The 17,188-nt window shown below is 38.3% G+C and overlaps 1 protein-coding gene across 1 annotated transcript; it reads left to right on the forward strand.

The window, feature by feature from the left end:
• The first annotated feature begins 360 nt into the window (after positions 1-360).
• On the forward strand, positions 361-11,934 carry LOC122714717 (short stature homeobox protein 2-like). Its single transcript, XM_043936328.1, has 4 exons — positions 361-511; positions 1,718-2,089; positions 10,893-11,126; positions 11,567-11,934. The coding sequence occupies exons 1-4, from the start codon at positions 361-363 to the stop codon at positions 11,932-11,934; spliced, it is 1,125 nt and encodes a 374-aa protein (XP_043792263.1).
• Positions 11,935-17,188: the final 5,254 nt, after the last annotated feature.

Raw genomic sequence — 17,188 nt, forward strand, 5'->3', positions numbered from 1 at the left:
ATAGCAGCGAGCAGGGCTATCGGTAGGTGGGTAGTTTGCGCTTCGCGGGTGGAAAAGCGGGCGCAAATGCTAATGAGGGTCGGTTTAGGGGCGGTGGGGGTTTGAGCCGGGGTTGGGGGTGGAGGTAGACGGTGGTGGAAACGGGAGGGGGAGGAAGAGGCGAGGGCGTAGCGGAAACGCCTACGAGGGCGCGGATTGGCCGGCGTCCGAATGGCGTCCTGAGGGACGCGTGGCGTCGCGACGCCGAGCGCCAAGGCTACCACCTAGAACCACCACCGTGCACCCCCTCGAGGTGCTCTCCGTCCTCGGCGACGAGGTCGACGCGAGTGCCGCGTCGTCGCGCGAGTCTTCTCCGCGAGGATGGAGCAGCTCGCCCAGTTCGTCTCCAAGAGCTTCGACAACGCGGCTGGCGAACACGCGGCATGCAGGACAACCACCGAACGGCCACCCTCCGCGAGGATCACCCTGAGTGTCGCGCATTTGCTCGGGGATCCTGCGGAGAACGAATCGAGTACGTTTTCATATATATCATTTTCGAGAGAGTTTTTTTTTCTTTTTCTTTTTTTTTTTTTTTTCTTCTCCTCTTTTCGAGACCTCTCGATCTTCGAGTCTCCTCCTCTCTTCGAGATTACATGTTGGTCTTCGTTGGTGATTTCTTGGTTTCGAAACGGTTCTTCGTCACGTGGTGACTCGGTTTAGTGTGTTTAGTGTGGGTGGGTGGATGATCGATCGAAAGTGCGAAACACAAAGATTGCGTGGGTGGATGTGGTTGTTCCGCGATGGTGGAAGATGATCGAAGGAACGTGAAGGTTTTGGAAGTAGGTGGTACATGAATATATACATGAAGTCTTCTTGAACGACAAAGTTGGGGGATTTTGGTTAGCAAGAGAAATAAATTGAAACACTTTTTTACTCTTCAAACGAAATATAATCGAGTATTCGTAATATCGATGGCATCGAGACGACAGCTCTGATGGTCGTTCGACAAAATTACGATAACTTGTATTGTCAGAGTTTGCATATATATATATGAAGTTTTATCAAGCGTATTGTTGTTGTTCCACAAAAGAAATCAATTCCATTTTTTTTCTTTGTCAATCGTCGATCGATTGGTGTGCAACTAAAGAAAGAATCTAAAAAAGAAAAGAAACGAAGGAAGTATTTCGTGCAGTTCTTGTCTTCGCGAAAAAAGTTCCAACAGATCTCTCCGATACGATCGTTTTTCCTATTCAGTGAGTTCAGTAATCAATTGATCCTCATGCACGATTCGCTTCCCACTATTTGTCTCCAAGAATATCGCGAACGTGCCTCTTCTACCTCTAAAATGATTGTCAAACAAACAGTTGGAATCCTGAATCCTCAAGAGTTTGAAAGCAAACTCTTTAAAATTTGACGCTTCGACTTATGCTACTTCTTTTCGAATGCTCTCTCGTATCCAACCACTTAAACGTCGAAACGACTAATAATAAGTACTTCAAAGATCCGAATAACTTCTTCGAATCCAATCTGCAAATTCTTTTCTCGAATCTTCAAAAATCATTTCTTCTTCAAATTCACAATTTTCGCTTTCCTTTCTCTTCGCCATTCGCGAGGCGAATGTGTCGTCCGAATTTCCTTCCCCTCCGTCGTTTCATTCCAACAGAAATTTCTTCTTTCGAAAGACGCTTTTCGAGAGAAAGCGGCGTAGAGAAACTGATTTCCGGCAATGGTTGTCCAGATGTCGGCGCTGCGACACGCGAATCCGTCCAGGATCCGTCGAGCGTCGAGGGGAGCAGCGTGGACGAGCCGCCGTCGCCGGAAGGCCGCCTCCAACCGGAAGACCTCTCGGTCACGACCAAGAGCAAGGAGGCGAAGGACGCGATTAACACAACCGACGCCCTGCCGCCCCTCAAGACGCCCGAATTAAAGCTGTCCGTGAGGAAATTGTTGGGATGCAGCCCATCGCCCCCACCCATCTCCAGAGATCGGTCGGCCAGTCCTGAAACTTGCATCGAATTGAAGAATCACGCTTCCAACGACGCGAAATCCTCGGATTTGAAGATACAGTCACAGGTTTCGAAGTCGTTGATGCAGGAAGAAGGTGGCAAAGGTAAGGGAATAACATATTGATAATTATTTTTCTAATTGTTAGGAAGAATATTTGTGAATTATTTTTGAAGTACTTTGGAACTATTATATTTTGGAATATTTTATATCTAGAATGATACTAGAGGTTTTAAAGAAAGTAAGAATATCGAGTTGCAAATGCAATTTCGAGTATGGAATATTATATTTTAGAATATTTTATATCTGCAATGATACCAGAAGTTTTAAAGAAAGTAAAAGGAAAATGATTGGAGGATTCTAATTATTTTAATTATTTTTTGTTTGTTTGTTTGTGTTGATTATTTCAAAGTAAATTATCTTAAGTACATCGAGTATTGCAAATTAAGCATAGAAAAATATATTAATAATTATTTTTCTAGTTGCTAGAATATTTTTGGAGCACATGGAATATTATATTTTGGAATATTTTGTATCTACAATGATACAATTGATATTACGAGAGATTTTGAACAAAGTATTAATAAGAGAAAAAATGATTGGAAGATTTTAGTTATTTTAAATATTTTTTGTTTGTTTGTTCACGTTGATTATATCAAGATAAAATATTTTAAATTAATTGATGAGAATATCGAGTTGCAAATGCAATTCGAGCATGGAATATTATATTTTAGAATATTTTATGATACGAGAGTTTTAAAGTAAATATTTATAAAAGGAAAATGATTGGAGGATTATATAATTATTTTAGATATTTTGTTTGTTTGTTTATTTGTGTTGACTAACTTAGAACATTAAGTTGCAAATGCAATTCTATGGAATGTTATATTTTAGAATATTTTATGATACGAGAGATTTTAAATATTTATAAAAGGAAAATGATTGGAGGATTATATAATTATTTTAGATATTTTGTTTGTTTGTTTGTTTGAGTTGACTTAAGAATATCAAGTTGCAAATGCAATTCTATGGAATGTTATATTTTAGAATATTTTATGATACGAGAGATTTTAAAGAAAATATTTGTAAGAGGAAAATAATTGGATTCTAATTATTTTAGATATTTTTGTGTTGACTATACCAAGATAAAATATCTTAAATTAATTGATGAGAATATTAAGTTCCAAGTGTAGAAATTGTTTATCTAATTGCTAGAAAAGGAAGAATATTTGTTATAATTTTTTCGAGTATATGGAATATTATATTTTTGAATATTTTATACCTAGAATGATACGATTGGTGTTACGAGAGGTTTTAAAGATGATATTCGTTCTGTGTTTCGATGGTAAGAAGGTCAGGAACCTCGGGCACGTATCGTCGGAGGGTTCGATCTTCGTTTATAATTCAACACGTCGTCCAATAAAGCTCAGAAGTGATTGGGAATAGCTGACCGTTCACAACGTAACGATCACCGACCTCCAATTTTACCCAGATGCCAAGTCGACTTCAATAACGACCGTTCACCGACCACCACTTGCACTTTTCTTCTTCCTGCCTGTCATCCTCCTTTGTCACGACTTTCCGTCTCGATCGATTCTCCATCCAAATATTTCAGAAAAATTCAACATTACTTCAGTCAGTTAGATTTCTCAATTCAAATTTTCTCCTTTTGGCTTCACCAAAAATTGCATTTCTTCCAAGTAATAAGAGATATTCTCCATAAAAATTCCTTCCAAATATTATCCAAGAATATCAACTTTAAGTTATCACGTATTTCTCCTTCTCAATCTCATAATATTCACTTGTTGTATACACAACAATGGTAATATCAATTTTAATTTATTCCATTATATTTCAACTTCATCTTCAATTTGCAATATCCATTTGGATGCCAACTTATTGCATACACTTTCTGTTCAATCTTCAATATCCACTCTATAATATGAGCACTATTGCTTCAATACTTCAATTTACATAATGACAAGAATAACAATTTCATACTTATTTTCTCTCCAATCTACGTTTCATAATAACACAATTCCACTCCAATATCCAATATTCAATGATAAAAATATTCAATTTCAATTTATAATTCTCTCACTTTGAACCTCCTCTTCAATCTCCAATTCAACAACATCCACTTGAACGTCAATAACTTCATTTTTTCATTCCTTTACCAACCTCGCACATATATGCCTTACACATCCTCTTCTCTCCACTTCACAATATCAATATAACCAACTTGTAATCACCAATAATTAATCAATCTTCAATCTCCAGTTACACGATACTCAACACCAAAACCGGACTATAAAAGAATGAAATAAATAATGAAAGGAAGCTTCGCAAGAAAGATACCCTTCCTTTTCTCTCTCTCTCTCTCTCGGAAAAACCAAAACGATTCGAACGAGTTTTCCACCCGCTTCTTCGCCGCTTCTTCAAACTCGGCCGTTATTTATGGTTCTACTTGGCCGCGTCCGATGGCTGCCGGCCGAGCAGATTGCTTTTTGATTTGCGCTTAATCGGGAAAAGTTATGGACCCCCGAGAGAATGGAACCTCTCTCTCTCTCTCTCTCTGTTCCTCTTTCCCTTTTTCTCCATCCAGCGGAGGCGAGCGTGTTAGGGGGCGTACACAACTAACGCGGCGGGCCGCATATTAAACCATAAATTCATGCGAGTTTCCGGCCGCAATAGACGCCAGAGTTATCGTGGCGAGGAACCAACCATGGCATTCTGGTTACCTTTGAACGCGTCAGTTTTTTTTGTTTTTTTTCAAACTCGATTTTCCATCCGAGACCTTCCATCCAATTTAACCGCCCTCTATGTAACGCTTTGTCGATTGCATTTTTTATTGGCGCGCATTGTCCGCCATTCTTCCATCTCTGTCACCGGGCTCTCCACGTTTTTTTTCGTGAATTACGAGCTTTGAAGCTTCGATTTCTCTCCCCCCCCCTCCCTCGCTTTCTTTCAGGCTTTTTTTGCGGGCCGTTGTGGGAGAAGGGAAGGTTGGGATATTGAAAGGGTTTGGAAAATTATAAGTTTGATTTTTGAGAATTTTGCAGGGTATCTAAAAAGAAAAAGAAAAAGGAAAATATCTAAGAGTCACGATTTTAAATCCTACAAATTGGATAATTTTCCTGATAAAATATTTGTCCAAAATCGTTATCTCTTTACGTTATTTCTTGTGTAAAAAGACGTTTATTCGCAGAGAATAGGAGGAGAAGAAACAACAACGCTCCGTTAATATATTGCATCACGAGATGTCACTTTTTAATGTTTTTTCGACTCGATCGATGAATTAATCGAGGAATTAAAGACACTCGAAGCAATAAAAGAAGCAAGAGGAAATTCCCGATACAAAAATGTAAAGTCTGTTCGTCGAATTGAAAAAGGAAACAGATACAATTGCAAATTATGCCATTGTACAAAAAAAGAATGCTTCAGATATCATACTCTTAAATATTATTCAAGTTTGTAAAGTAAAGTACAATTAATTTTACTTATATAATAAATAATAGTTAAAATAATAGTTAAAAAAGCCTATACACAATAAATAGATGTATAAGAAATATAATAGATGTATAAGAATAATATTTAAGAATACATTATAAATGTGAGTTAAAAAGTGCATATATATATACGCTTAGTACAAAAAAAGAATGTTTTACCAGATATCATAGTCTGAAACATTATTCAAGTTTGTAAAGTAAAGAATAATTAATCAATTTAATTTTACTTATATAATAAATAATAGTTAAAATGTAAAAAAGCCTATACACAATAAATAGATGTATAAGAAATATAGAATAATATTTAAGAATACATTATAGATGTGAGTTAAAAAATATGTATATATATATATATGCATAGTACAAAAAAAGAATATTTCAAGATATCATACTCTGGAACATTATTCAAGTTGTAAAGTAAAGAATAATTAATTTTAATTTTACTTATATAATAAATAATAGTTAATATTTAAAAAAATCTACACAATAAATAGATGTATATGAAATATACAATAATATTTAAGAATACATTATAGATGTGAGTTAAAAAATATGTATATATATATGCATAGTATAAAAAAAGAATATTTCAAAATATCATACTCTGAAATATTATTCAAGTTTCATAAAGTAAAGAATAATTAATCAATTTAATTTTACTTATATAATAAATAATAGTTAAAATGTAAAAAAACCTACACAATAAATAGATATATAAGAAATATACAATAATATTTAAAAATACATTAATACATAAATGTGAGTTAAAAAGTGCATATATATATATATGCTTAGTACAAAAAAAGAATTTTACCAGATATCATACTCTGAAATATTATTCAAGTTTGTAAAGTAAAAAATAATTAATCGATTTAATTTTACTTATATAATAAATAATAGTTAAAATGTAAAAAAGTCTATACACAATAAATAGATGTATAAGAAATATAGAATAATATTTAAGAATACATTATAAATGTGAGTTAAAAAGTGCATATATATATATGCATGCTATATACTTTTTTTAGAACGCTCAAAAATACGTGTTGGAAGCGCGTTGAGCGAGCAGAGTGGCGTACGCAACGTGTTAATATTTCCCCGAGTTCCTTCCAATTTCGTCCAGGAGTGAAACGATTCGATCCAATCGATCCAATTGGACGATTTCGCGAGACGTCCGTGGACAGTCACGAAGGGATGGCCGCGATATTTCACGGCCTGCAGCCGTGGAGGAACGACGCGACATAACAAATATCGTCGCAGAAAGAGAGTAGTCGCGGTAGATCACCGTGCAACACTCTCCTCCTCGTTCGGCAACACTTTGCTCGCGCACACGACGCGTCTCTCCCAAATGGCCATCGGCGTTTACCGCCACCCGCTCGTATTTGACCGCCCCCTGGTCAAAGTCCCCCTTCCCTCCCTCTCTTTCGTAAGTTTACGACCCCGTAAGTTTTTGACCCACCTCGAATTCTTCTCCCCATATTTATCTATCAGGCCAATCCTCGGCTCGCTTCCTCGTGAATCTTCTTCTGGACAGGTTTTGGGTGGAAAACATAAACGATTGATTCGGATGGATGGAATTTGAGTGAAATTTGAATCGTGCAAATTTGACTCGAAGTAAGAAATAGACGGTATTTTTAACTGCTTTCTTTAGGCTGTATTAGTAGTTTCAGATTTGATTGGTATATTTATAAAAAATAGTGCACTTTCAAATTTTTTAGTCTCGATGTGTTTAATTATTAGAATATTAGATGTGGCATTAATTCATTATAATCACATCTTCATAGATTTGACGTTTCATTCAGATGTCAAATTTTATTGTATTCTTGGATATTTTCTTCACAAATAATTCCATTTCGATCGATTTTGAAATTTGGAAAATTAAGAGATAATAAGATTTATAATCGATTAATAAAAACATTGAATATATTTTATTCGCATTTCATGTTAATTCAAGCAAGAAAGGGATAATGAAATACGATAAAAAGAGGGGAAGAATAATCCAAAATTTAGAGTATATAAAATTTGAGGATAAAGTAACGAAACATTATCGAACGCAGTATTTAATAATTTCGAATAAAGTTACTCTCTAAGCTAAATCACTTATTAAAATCCTCGAACAACATTTATTCGTAGCTGCACACATAACCTCGATCTTCATTTCAAATTCCAAGGATCTCCATCCACGCACCACTTTCTCGCCTCTTCCATCCTCCCTCGCCTCCAAGTAATTCACGAAAACATGGACGTGGCATATGTAGTTAGAACGCGCACGCGACAAAAAAACCGAGGGAAGAGGTTGTTTGTAACCATGGTTGTCCCGACGCTTTTATACGCCTGATGGCCGCGATATCTCGACTCGTTTGGAAAGGGAGAGAAAAGCGGAGGCCGGTGCTAGGGCGGTTCGACCGGCGGATCAGGCCAAGAGGGCAGCGCTCTTAGTAATCGAATTAGCGGCCCCTCGTGTCCGAGTGTGATTGCTTCGCCTTTTCCACTATCGCTCGCTCCTTCTCTCTTCCTCCCCTCCCCATTCTATCTCCCGCTTTATCCTTCCGACCGTCGCGACACGCGAGTTCGCGCCTATTACTCGTTTGCTCGTCCATGTCCGCTCTTCCATATTTACTTTTTTTACTCGAGATAACGAGTAAAAGGATATGCTCTTGCATTGCTGATTTTATTAGTTGAAACGTAGAACGTGCTTGAAAAATCTTCGAAAGGGGAATTCTGATGACTAGTTTGGACAAGACTTAACAATCTCACTGTATTATTACTTCGAATTCGTGTTTGGATTTTTATTAAAAAAAAAAAGAAATCAAAAGTTTCGATAACATTCGTGGGTACGTATATATCCCAAAATATATCTACATTCTGTAAAATAGAATGATCCAGATTTCCAAGGAATAACTTTCGTAAAATGGAGATTTAAAAAAAAAGAAAATATTCGAAAAATTCCAAAAAAGAAAAAAAAAAAGAAGGGGAGAAATCGGTCATGAGATCGCAAAGCATGGATATAACGGGCAGATATCGAGTGGCGGCAGATATCGTCAAAACGATCGACAACGGGAGAAATCCAGACGGGTGGTGGGGGTGAAAGGGAGCGGCGGGGGTAGTTTGACGATGAAGGGGCGGATGATTGGAACGAGAACGGAAACCGCGCGAGTTATTTTACCAGGAGGGGGTTTTAAACCGCTGTACATATGGATATACATATGGGGGAGGGGGGGGATCCGCTCTGCCATGCCTCCGATTGGATTACCGTAGCTACGCGCTAATTGATTAAAGCGCGATACTTCATCGTGATCCTTGCAACTTCTCCTCGAGTTTTAATCGAGACCTCGTTTTTCCCCTTATTTTTTCACCCCCCTCTCTTCTGCAATTTCGTTCTTCACTTTTATCTCGTCCCAAAATCTCCGAGCGCGAAACGAAAATCGACCAACGAGATTTCACATACATTTCACGCGGATAACGAGAGGAGGATGTCGGTCATTGAGGGGGGGGGGGGGGGAGAAGGGGGGAGAATGGATTGGTAACCGATTGTAATCGAGTTGGTATAAAGTTATCGGTGTTAAAGTATCGTTAATCGAATGGTAATTTCGTTTCTAAGATTTCAATCACGATCAAAAATATTCTCCTAGAAATATTATTTCATTCTCTGTACATACAAATAATCCTTAGAAATTTATTCCATCTATTTATTTACAGAATATGTGGAAATTTATTAATCAATTCGAAAGATTATCATCACGAAACGATTCCTCTTAATTCTCTCAATTATCTTAATTATCATTACAAACGATTACACGTAAGTGTAAGATCCATCTTATCAGAAAGATAGGAAATCTTGGCGGACAGACGGTAGAAAGACGAGAGAGAGAGAGAGAGAGATGCGATCAGAAAGACAGAGAGAGACTAAACAGAAGGAGGGGACGGAAGGGTAACTAACGACCCTGTACAAGGCTGCGTAGCTGCTCACCACTTTGCTAAATTATATAAATCACGTCCCCTTCGTCAAGGGCTGTTACGCGAGGCGCTTAATCCACCCCTCCAAACCCTCTCTCCACTCCCCCCTCTCAGTCCCTGCTCGTGACCAAGGCCACGGACCACCCCCGCAAGGAAACACCCCATTGGAAACACCTTCGCGAGTACTTCTAGGTAGTTACTTTGCATTAAGCAGCCGTTAATTAAATCGTACGCCCGTTAATTATCCCGCAGCCTCCCCTCCCCTCCCCCTTCTTCCAAACAGCGGAGGCTAGCAAGTTGCGGCTCCTTTCGAGGCTTCTCGAACAGTTTTTAAGATCTGGGATGGACAGGAGAAATTAGTTGACGGGGGGTAGGGGGTTGGGGTGGGGGATAATTGGACCTTTCCTAAGAGACTGTTGGGTTTGTAAGTATTTGTTAGCGGAGTAATTATGAGGAGGATACCGACCGCCGATCCGAAATTAGGAAATTCTTCATCCTCTCGTGGTGTGTTAATCATATTCCATTCTGAATTTTTATTTTGAATTTTTGTATTCTGAATTTTTGAATATTTCAAAAATCGTAAAATCGATCGAATTATCGCACGATTGATCTGAATACGTGAAATAGAAAATTCTTCATCTTGTTAATCAATATTCCATGGTGTAAACTGTGGTGATGGTTTTTCTTAAATTTTTGAATATTTCGAAAATTTTAACTCGATCAAATTTTTGCATATCGATTTGGTCCACGTGAAATTTTTCATTTTCTATGGCATAAATTGTGATGATGGTTTTTCTTAAATTTTTGAATATTTCGAAAATTTTAACTCGATCAAATTTTTGCATGTCGATCTGGTCCACGTGAAATTTTTCATTTTCTATGGCATAAACTGTGGTATTGATTTTTCCTAAATTTTTGAATATTTCAAAAATCGACTCGATCAAATAATCGCACAAAGGTTTTTTTAAATTATAAAATAGAACGGGTTTGGCGATAAAATACGGAAAATTCCTCGTTTTTTTTAATCCAAAAATCCAAAATTGGAGTAATTATGTTAATTCCACCAAGGAGGAAGAAGAGTTTTTCAATGTTTTTCGCGAAGAGAGATGTAAATCGTATTCCGACGAGACGTCTCTCTGATTTCGACTAATCGAAACTTCTTCTCGCCGCGTAATTTGAATAAGATCCTCGTAAAAAGGAAGGAATTTATGTTGATGTCGCCGGGCCTGAAGAAATGACCTGTGAACGATTATGCGGTGATTAAATTTCGAATTTCCTCTTGACCGCTCCCGCGATTTAAAGATCCTCGTAAAAATCCCTGGAACGAAAAAGAGGAGGTAGAATTAGAAAAATTATTACTCGAGAAAACTCGATCGATTAATTTTCTTTCTAACTTTCCTCTCTAGAATCACCCACAGTTTTGAAAATATATTTTTTCTCCAGGGTCGAATTGCCGGAACAGCGGCAACGGGAACGGGAAACAGAGAAGATCTCGAACGAATTTCACTTTGGAACAATTGGCCGAATTGGAAAGATTGTTCGACGAGACTCATTATCCCGACGCGTTCATGAGGGAAGAACTTAGCCAGAGACTCGGTTTAAGCGAGGCGAGGGTTCAAGTTTGGTTCCAGAACAGGCGTGCCAAGTGTCGCAAGCACGAGAGCCAATTGCACAAAGGTAAAACGAACCCGACCATTCGTTTTTCATCCACTTTCCTATCCAAACAAATATCACAATAATTATTTTCCTCTAGAAGAAACTAATAATAATAATAACAAAATTTTAAAAGCGAAAAATTCTAATTATTGTCGTTTAACATAGACGACAACGATAACACGATATATAATATCATATAAATATAACAACCTTTTATTAAAAAAGAAAAATAGAAATCCAGCTTAGCTTAGTTTTCGAAAGAAAACTCATAGATTTCTTCTCTCCTCACAAGAAACATTCTCATGCCTGACTAAATAATAACTGATTAAATAATACTAAAAAAAAAAAAAAAAAAATGAAATAAACAATCGTTTACATTACAACACGCACATACACTACATTATTACCACATTACACTACCACAACACACGAAATAACCCACACGTTGGTTGGAATGGAAGGCGTTGCAGGTGGAATGGTGCTGGCGCCTCGCAGCCCCCCGGCTACGTTGGAACCGTGTCGAGTGGCGCCCTACCTTCCCGCGTTGAGGTTGCACCCCCCGATCCAGGGTGCAGGTGGCAACATAACGACCGCACCAGCCTCTGCCTTCGATCCGGCCGTCCTCCATTACGCGGCTGCCGGCGGCCTCTTCTGCCTCCCGCCCCCACCGCCCCCGCCACCCGCCGCCAGCCACCATCCCCCCCACCCCCTCAGCCTCGCGGCCTCGTTGGCCGCGGCCGCGGCGCGCTCCAAGAACAGCAGCATCGCCGATCTCAGGTTGAAGGCGAGACGTCACCAGGAGGCCCTTGGACTCGACAGGCCCGCGTAAAAACGGACGAATCGCCGATCTCTCTATCCTTCCCTCCCCTCTCTCTCTCTCTCTCTCTCTCTCTCTCTCAAGAGTCTTCTTCGTCACGGTGGTGAGTATCGAGGGGAGGGGAGGAGGGGTTTCGTACGTTTCAACGAGAGATCATTATCTTGTGCGTGAGATGGACGTGTAAGAGGGATGAGAATTTTAATTTCAAGTTTAAGATCAATGTTGGAAATCGAAATTGGGGAGAGATGGATAGAAAATTGTCTTGAAAATTGGCAACGTTTGATTTGGGACTCGCCATCGTTGTTGAACAGTGTTGGTGATCGATATATATATATATACACATATAGGGAATGATAATTTCTGGATATTGGTTGTCTCGAGAGAATATCGTCGTTTATTCGTTCGTTGAAAGGATGGTGATAAATTTGTAAGGATACTCGTCACGTCTGCGTGTCCGACAAGTACAAACGGAAGTCTCGATGTGTATAAAGTGAACGATTCGGGGTGAAGTGTGTATTATACAATATAAAGTATTATATATATATAAATATAAATATAAATATAAATATAAATATAAATATAAATAGCAGAGGAGATTCGTAGTAGAGAGTGGGGGGTGGCTTGGAAGCGAGCGGGGAATGGGGATCTCTGGTTTCGCGACCATAGAAAGTTATCCTATTGATTAAATTTCGATTACATTTTTCTCAAGCTTCGGGGAGGGAACCGGTTCGAGAATTTTCGAAAATTCGCAGCGACGCGGGATATTCGAAATTTCGACGCGGATTAAATTGAAAAATGGACTCGATTTTGGCGAGACTGTTTCTTGGATACATGATTGTCACTGTATACTATTAGCTTTAAAATATATAAACTTGAATCATCGAAACGTGGGTTGTTTATTGCTCATTATTACCCCGGCGAGAGAGAGAGAGAGAGAGAGAGAGAGAAGCGGTTCGATGCTCATCCCGGACGAAATCTTTCGTCGATGCGACGAAGAAACTTTCAGAAAACATCATCTTCTCGATCCCCTCTTCTTTTCTTTCTCTCACCACGTGTAATCCGATCCAAAACACCGTTTTCACCATTTTCATACATTTCGCCCTTTTCGAGAAGAAAAAAATTTCTGCGAAAAAGTTTGTTTCTTTCACTGTAACTCCATCTCCTTGCTCGAGGAAACGAACGATCCGATTCTTGCTCCACGGTCGAAGCAAGAAGGGAGGAGGAAATTCGCTTCTAAACTCGCTTATAATCCTCCATTTCTCTGGTGTTACGAAGTTAAGGAAGCTCTACGGCCAGCCGACAAATCGGCTTGTCCTGGCACCATCGTCCAAGACATAATTCTTAGGGATGATTCACGGACGGCTGGACCTTGTGCGGTGGCCACGGGTTTCCGTCCCCGGGACGATGCCCTGGCCAGTGGCATCGTCGCCGGGGCGCTAATGCAATAACGCGTTGGTACGCGGATAAATCAAGCTGGCCGAATCGTTCCACCCGGTCTAATCGCGTTACCCCTCTCGTCCCTCGGGCGCCATTACCATCCACCTCGCGCTCCCGCGTTACAATAATATTTCTTTAAGCTTCGTTCTTTTTTTTTTTTTTTTTTTTTTTTTTTTTTTAATTATCAGTTTCACTTTTCACCGTTCTCCATTTCCGATTTTTATCTATCCGTTTATTTTAGGTTTGAAGAGACGTTGTAAAGAAAAAGGTAGAGGCTTCTTGATGATATTTTTACGGTATTTTACTTTATACTTGGATATTTGTTTAATTTTTTTTTCAAAAGTGGGTGGAAGGTGAAAAGAAAAATCTCGCGATCTTTTTTATCGTTTGTGAGAGGATTTTTATGTAAAAAAAAACATAAGAGGTTAAAGTTTCTTCTATATTTCGTAGTACTATTTTTTTAATTTCTTAGTTTAAAAAAGGATCTTTCTTCGAGATTTTGAATTTTTGAATTTATCTATCGTAGCTTCTAAGACGAATTTCTTCTTATGTTTCACAATATTTTCTTAATCTCTTGAAACAGATTTTCTGCGAAAATATAATTTTTATCTTTTTGTAATTTTCTCCTAGATCAAAGATATTTTCAAAACTCGCCAATTTTAATCAACAATCAATCCAAATCGACTTAAATATTGTCCAATTCAAACTCCATCATCGATACGATATAACTCGTTCATAAAATTCAGGATAGCACAAGATATGATTATATTTCACAATATTTCCTCTTAACCTCTTAAAATAGATTTTCTGCAAAAATATAATTTTTATCTTTTTATAATTTTCTCCTAGATCAAAGATATTTTCAAAATTCGCCAATTTTAATCAATTCCAATTATCAATAATCAATCCAAATCGACTTAAATATTGTCCAATTCGAACTCCATCATCGATACGATATAACTCGTTCATAAAATTCAGGATAGTATGCCCAGTACAAGATATGATTACATTTTATCATATTTCCTTAACCTCTTGAAATGGATTTTCTGCAAAAATATATTTTATTATATTTATTATTATATTTATTATTATATTTATATTTCACGATATTTCCTTAACCTCTTAAAATAGATTTTCTACGAAAATATAATTTTTATCTTTTTATAATTTTCTCCTAGATCAAAGATATTTTCAAAACTCGCCAATTTTAATCAACAATCAATCCAAATCGACTTAAATATATCCAACGCCAATTCCAACTCCATCATCGATACGATACAACTCGTTAATAAAATTTAGGATAGTATGCCCAGTACAAGATATGATTACATTTCACCATATTTCCTTAACCTCTTAAAATAGATTTTCTACGAAAATATAATTTTTATCTTTTTATAATTTTCTCCTAGATCAAAGATATTTTCAAAACTCGCCAATTTTAATCAACAATCAATCCAAATCGACTTAAATATATCCAACGCCAACTCCAACTCCATCATCGATACGATACAACTCGTTAATAAAAATTCCTGATACACAGCGCAGGGAAAAATTTTCTTTTCTCCTCATCAATCACGCGAAGGTCGAACCTTCGATCGCCGGCCATTCGTTTTCCGTTAATGTATTTTAATTGTGGATGGCCGGCCCGGCGTGCACGCGTTTCCCAGGTAAATCAACCAGTTGGCGAAATCAGTTGCGCGTCGCTTAATCGCGTTAGCCGGGATTCATCCTGGACGCTCCCGAGGGCGTCGTTATTGTCCTATCCTGCCGCCGCGCCCGTCCCGTTCTCGCTCGATACGCGCCATCTGATTAAAAAACAAAACGATTCCCGCGCATCGCCACTGCTCCACTGCTCGGTTTTCAAACTATAATCCCGAACTGGAACTCGAGTACGTGTGAACAAATCTCTCCTCCCCCCTCCCCTGCGTACACGAGAAGCGTGTTGGTATGGAGGAAGGGGGATGAAGGGGGATTCTGAGAATTCGCACGAATTTATCGGCTACGTATTTCGAGTTTAGGGGATGTTTCTGAGTGAAAAAATTTTATTATAAACGCGTGGGACGAGAAAGAATTGGATTCGGTATCGGTGTTCCGGATTTCGTTCGATTTCCATCTTTTCCACGATTCTCTTTTGTGTCTTATCCACACAAATGTAATTTAATTTCTTCTGAGAGAAGAATTCGCAAGAGTTACGAGATTCATCATCGTTCGATCGCCATTTTTTATTAAGAATAATCCAAAATTGGTGGAGAATATTTATTAACGAAATTGCGATCGATACGACGTTGATAAAACTTGTACCAACAACGATCCAAAAATACGCGGAGGATATTTAACGAAATATCAAGTATGGATCATTTGTATAATCATATTGTATAATATAGCTGACCCTGCATCAATTTAACGTCACCGAAAACTGTCCCCCTCCCCCTTCCTCCCCCTTCGTAGCGACGAATAAAATAATGTCTCAGCGGCGAAATGAATTTCGAGGGTGGATATGAGAGAAGGTTGGAGCGAAAGGGAAGAGGAGGAGGGAGAAGAAAAGGCATTTTCGTCGCTTATTTTAATCCGAGTTTAAAGAAGTTTCTCTTTTGCTCGTAAATTGGCCGTCGTTTGTCTGGGCGCCAAGGGGTGCCGTGAAAATCTCCTCTGACGTGCGTCTCTCCCTCCTCGACTCCTCTATCGAGGAACCGACGCGATTCTACCTATTTACGTATATACGTTCGTAGAAATGTCCCTGTTTCCAGGGATCTTGATCGATCTGATCGTTAATGATATTGATATTTCGTGTCTGATTGCACTGGATCGAGAACACTCACAAGTCTCAATTGTATTTGGGATCGTATCGTGACACGCGCGATTCCTCGCGATCAATTTAAAAAATAATAGTGTTAAATTTATAAATTTCGATATGCGTTTAGATTAAAATTATTTCGAGTAAAAAAAAAAAAAAAAAATTAAAATCTGTCGAAGAACGATCCTCGGTATATTCTTTTAATAATAAGAAAAATTCGAAGCATCGATAATAATCGTTTTTTTTACTTGACAATTAAAATAAAATTAAATCATATACTCACTTTGTTTCAAACAAATTTTTCCTCGCCATTCATATTTTTCCAGATCAAATCACTGTTCAATTTAATTCCGTTCGTGCTATTAAAACGTTTCGCCGATACGATTAATTTAAAGATCTTTAGGTGGAAATATTTAATCATCAGACGGTGTTTATTGCGCATAAAGGAAAGGACGATTGAAACCGCTCCGCCATCCTGTCGGTGGCGTGGGTAACTGAGATATAATGGGCCGCGAAAACCAGTGGCGATCATCAATTACCAGCTGCCCTTCGTCGAAAAGTCGACGAGTCGACGAGCGTAGAATAATCACGCGGGGAATGAAAATGGATCGTCGCGGTTATCGCGGCCCCTTATGGCTGATCACGTTATTTGCGCCATGTAAACGTCGTTACTTGACCCCTCCCCCCTCCTCCATAATTCATGATTCGATCGCGAATTTATTTATTTCGCCCGAATCACGAATCGACTCGACCAAAAAGAAAAAAAAAGAAAAAATAGTAATAATTTTTTCCCACAACAATTTTCGAATCGAGTCGAATCGAAAAGAGTCCAATAATCATAAAAAATTCATTTCGAATAATAATTTGAAAATGGCGGTCACCGTTTAATGGCGTGTAATTTCTTATATATAAAATCAGAGATGAGCCGTGGACGCGTCCACGAGGATTAATGAATTAACGACGTAAACGAATCATCGAACCAGACCAATAATTCGCGATTAAATATTGCACTCCCCACGGTCGATAATTCGGAAT

The sequence above is a fragment of the Apis laboriosa genome, unplaced genomic scaffold (genome assembly GCF_014066325.1).
Source record: "Apis laboriosa isolate Shangri-la unplaced genomic scaffold, ASM1406632v1 scaffold34_cov151, whole genome shotgun sequence".
Lineage (NCBI taxonomy): Eukaryota > Metazoa > Arthropoda > Insecta > Hymenoptera > Apidae > Apis > Apis laboriosa.

What these genes read in the sequence shown, in the direction of transcription:
- LOC122714717 (XM_043936328.1), top strand. Translation starts at nt 361, where the DNA reads ATGGAGCAGCTCGCCCAGTTCGTCTCCAAGAGCTTCGACAACGCGGCT. An exon ending in TCCTGCGGAGAACGAATCGA is followed by an intron (nt 512 to 1,717) that starts GTACGTTTTCAT and finishes ATGGTTGTCCAG; the next exon opens with ATGTCGGCGCTGCGACACGC. An exon ending in CGAGAGCCAATTGCACAAAG is followed by an intron (nt 11,127 to 11,566) that starts GTAAAACGAACC and finishes TTGGAATGGAAG; the next exon opens with GCGTTGCAGGTGGAATGGTG.